This window comes from Sinocyclocheilus rhinocerous, unplaced genomic scaffold, assembly GCF_001515625.1.
Source record: "Sinocyclocheilus rhinocerous isolate Xijiao unplaced genomic scaffold, SAMN03320098_v1.1 scaffold98, whole genome shotgun sequence".
NCBI lineage: Eukaryota > Metazoa > Chordata > Actinopteri > Cypriniformes > Cyprinidae > Sinocyclocheilus > Sinocyclocheilus rhinocerous.
The window spans coordinates 291,392-295,194 of record NW_015666167.1 but is presented as its reverse complement, the minus strand read 5'-3'; the positions used below and the strand labels follow the sequence as shown (position 1 = coordinate 295,194).

Sequence of the window (3,803 nt, the reverse complement as noted above, 5' to 3'; positions counted from 1 at the left end):
GGTGGCGGCAACAATACTACAGCGAGAATAAAAGTTATGCCTTCTTTCTTTGCGTGAACATTTCGGCGGTGTTATGCAAATCTTCGCACATCGTGACGTAGACATGTGGGGTGTGTTAGAACGAGCCGTTTTAGGTAGGCGTGGTTGACTCTTAACTTTTATAAAGAATATCTCTTTGGATTTGAGACTTTAGTCTTTGCAACTTTACAGATCTTCTTTATGCACCAAGAGCTTGTAACACTCCAAAGAGAAAGGAAAAATTGAAATCGCATCATATGACCCCTTTAAAAACATAATCTTTTGTACTCAACGAAGAAAGAAACTCATACAGTTTTGGAACAACCTGAACACAAAAGAATATATTTTGAAGAATTTCGAAGAACCAAACATTTGTTGGTCCCTATTGACTTCCATAGTAGGGAAAGAAACACTATGGAAGTCAATGGGGATCGTCAACTGTTTGATTACCAGCATTCTTCAAAATATCTTCTTTTATGTTCAATATAAGAAAGAAACTCATACAGGTGAGTTGATGATGTTAAACTTTTCATTTTGGGGTGAACTATCCCTTTAAGTTTGAGTTTAAGCTGAAAGGTTTTTGTGTGACTCCCAAGTGACTCAAAGAGGACTGTTTAGGAAGCTGATGTTTGCAGTAATGTGAACAAGCATGTGTGAGTAACCTGATTCCCTGGATAGAATGTGACATTATGTGATCTCGCAGCAGCGTTGAGCATGAGTAACCATCACAGCACATGCCTCGTCACCTGTGCTTTTATCCAATTGTTCTACCAAGGAAACCCTGTTCAAAGCATATGCTCCATTGTTCTTACTGTAACCCATCACAGAGATGTCATCACGTTACATGTTCTGTTTCCACACAGGAAATTGCACGCCACCTTCGGCCCGCCACTTTACGAGCGCTCTACGGCAAAAACAAAGTGCAGAATGCCATTCACTGCACCGACCTACCGGAAGATGGGATTCTGGAGGTGAGCTCAAGCAAATATCATTCAAATGTTATGCAAGGGCCACACAGTCACGTTTTGTATTCAGTCTCATTTTGAGGAAGTTTGAAATATTTCTGGATTCCACAAATGCTTATGAAGCCCAGAACAAAATGGCATCCACGTCTCATGACTGTCCGCAGTGGGCCGAGGCAGACCCACAGCCCGGCTCACAGGAAGGAAAGCAGGCGGGTAGAGTCGGTTTGGAAGAAGGGGGAAAAATAAGCCATTGTTATGCCAAGGAGTGGGTTTGGCCCGGTGGACGTCATTGTTGTGCACAACTCCTGATCTGTCCAACCTCCTAGCACAAATGCCCCCTTGTTAATCATTTGCCTGCTGACCGACTCGGCCATGACATTCCAAGAGCTCAGGCCTCACAGAGGCCCAGCACAGACACCGGCTGCCGTAACGGGCACAATTCAGGGAAAGTCAATTTTTTGAAAGTAAAACAAGCTGGTGGTGAGCTGATGCTCAGGCCTGATGAAGTGCTAAAAGTGCTTCTCAAATTAACACAGGGTTTTTTTAAATTTTTATGTAAGACATTGTAATTTATTAAACACTCTCATAAGGTGTGTCCCAATTCACATACTTGTGCAGTATTCTATGCCATTTCTGTATAAATATGTGTGAGTAGAAAAAAACTAAGTGTGAAATATTGGACTCTTAATGCACTTGAAAGGTTAGTTCACCCAAAAATGAAAATTCTGTCATTAATCACTTACCCTCATGTCGTTCCAAACCCGTAAGACCTTCGTTCATCTTCAGAACACAAGTTAAGATATTTTTGATGAAATCCGAGAGCTTTTTGACCCTCCATAGAGAGCAATGCAACTGAAATGTTCCCAGGCCCAGAAAGGTAGTAAGGACATCGTTAAAACGGTCCACGTGATTCAACCGTAATTTTACAAAGCTACGAGAATACTTTTTGTGCGCACAGAAAACAAAAGTAACGACTTTATTCAACAATTCTTCTCCTCCTCGTCCCATTCTCCGCCATTATCGAGAGTACCACGACACATGCGCTGAGCCTTGTTTACGAGCAGAGGAATGCATGCGCATGTGTCGTGGTACTTTCAATAATGGCGGAAGACGGTCACTTGGAGAAGAATTGTTGAATAAAGTCGTTATTTTTGTTTTCTTTGCGCACAAAAATTATTCTCGTAGCTTTGTAAAATTACGGTTGAACTACTGATGTGACATGGACTATTTTAATGATGGCCTTACTATGTTTCTGGACCTGGGAACATTTCAGTTGCATTGCTCTCTATGGAGGGTCAAAAAACTCTTAGATTTCATCAAAAATATCTTAATTTGTGTTCCGAAGATGAACGAAGGTCTTAGGGGTTTGGAACGACATGAGGGTGAGTAATTAATGACAGAATTTTCATTTTTGGGTGCACTATCCCTTTAAAGCTGGGATGCACTACATGACTTTTAAAATCTGCACAGATTTGCTTACAGATTAAAACTAGGTATCATACACAAATGTCTACCAGACTTTCAGGTAACACAGAAACATTTGTCTTGTTGCTGGGAATGAAAATGATAAATAAAAACCATGTTTTCTAAAATCAGTTCAAAATATGAAATTATGATGTTCTATATCCTGCGACTGGATGGAATCATAGTGTGAAGCTTAAAAAAAATTGTCCATTATACACAAGGATTTTGTCTGAAATCTATCAATTCCGACAGCTTAAAGTCAGCAGACTAGCTTCGACTTTTGAAAACTAGTGTCTATACAGATTACAAATCAGGGCAAAATTCTGCACAAAACATTGTGTAGTGTTCTTCAACTGCCACGGGTTTCCTTAAAGGACTCCCATGTTGGACAATTGGATGACAAATTCATACATCAGATAGTACATAGTGCATTTATAGTGTGTATTTTTGTCTTGGTTTTGATCTTTTGTCAGTGTCCTTATGGAAGCTTGGAATGAATTGTGGGAATTTCTGTTTTTCAGGTCCAGTATTTCTTTAAGATTTTAGATGGGTGAAGCAACCGTGTGAAACATCTTGCCAGCAGTTATTTAAATAAAGACCACTTGAAAGACAATACCTCAGTTGTCTGTCCATTTATTTCTTCTTAGGTCTTACCCAGATTTAAATAACATTACAAGAGCAAATGCAACTCTTGACAAGTGTTCTGACTTTTAAGAACTTTAAACAACAAAACAAAATATCCTATTACATGGGGTACTGCTTTGCATCTGATAGGTTTGCAACCTTTGACCAGTGACTTTGGTTTTTGGATTCATACATTATACTTTCTCCTGCTGAAATAAATTGTACAACTGCATAAATATAAAATTCTTCCACCATGAAAATGGCTAAAACATTCATTAGAAAGTAACACCATGTCGTGTGATGTCTCCAGAACAAAACAAAACAAAAAATATTAAATGCACTGAGTTGCCATGGTGATCACTGGCCACTTCAGTCCTCCAGACTAGACACAGTTCTACACTTAATAGTAAAGGAAAATAAAAGCCTTACACAGAATTGTAATTAGCCCCAGTTTCCCAAATTGCAAGAGTTCAAAGAAAAAGTCAAAAGGTGATGTAAAAACATATTCCCCACAATCAATGGAAAAGATGGAAAGAAAGGTTTGAACGGAGTGCAGTCACTTATACACACACACACACAGACCTGGGGAGTTCAAAGCGTACCATGCCAGTATTTTCACACTCAAACTCGCTCTCATACATTCACACTCAAACTCTCTCTCTCTCTCACACACACACACACACACACACACACACACCTTGGACCGCTAAGGCTTTCTCATATAAAACAACA

At 39.5% G+C, this 3,803-nt stretch overlaps 1 protein-coding gene across 1 annotated transcript in view; it reads left to right on the top strand.

The window, feature by feature from the left end:
* The window catches only part of nme7 (NME/NM23 family member 7), a 38,392-nt gene extending 35,009 nt beyond the window's left edge, over positions 1-3,383 (top strand). Inside the window, exons 11-12 of the mRNA XM_016543027.1 lie at positions 882-989; positions 2,969-3,383. Of these exons, the coding sequence (XP_016398513.1) occupies positions 882-989; positions 2,969-3,001 (141 nt within the window). The 3' untranslated portion in view covers positions 3,002-3,383. The remainder of the gene's footprint in view (positions 1-881; positions 990-2,968) is intronic.
* Positions 3,384-3,803: the final 420 nt, after the last annotated feature.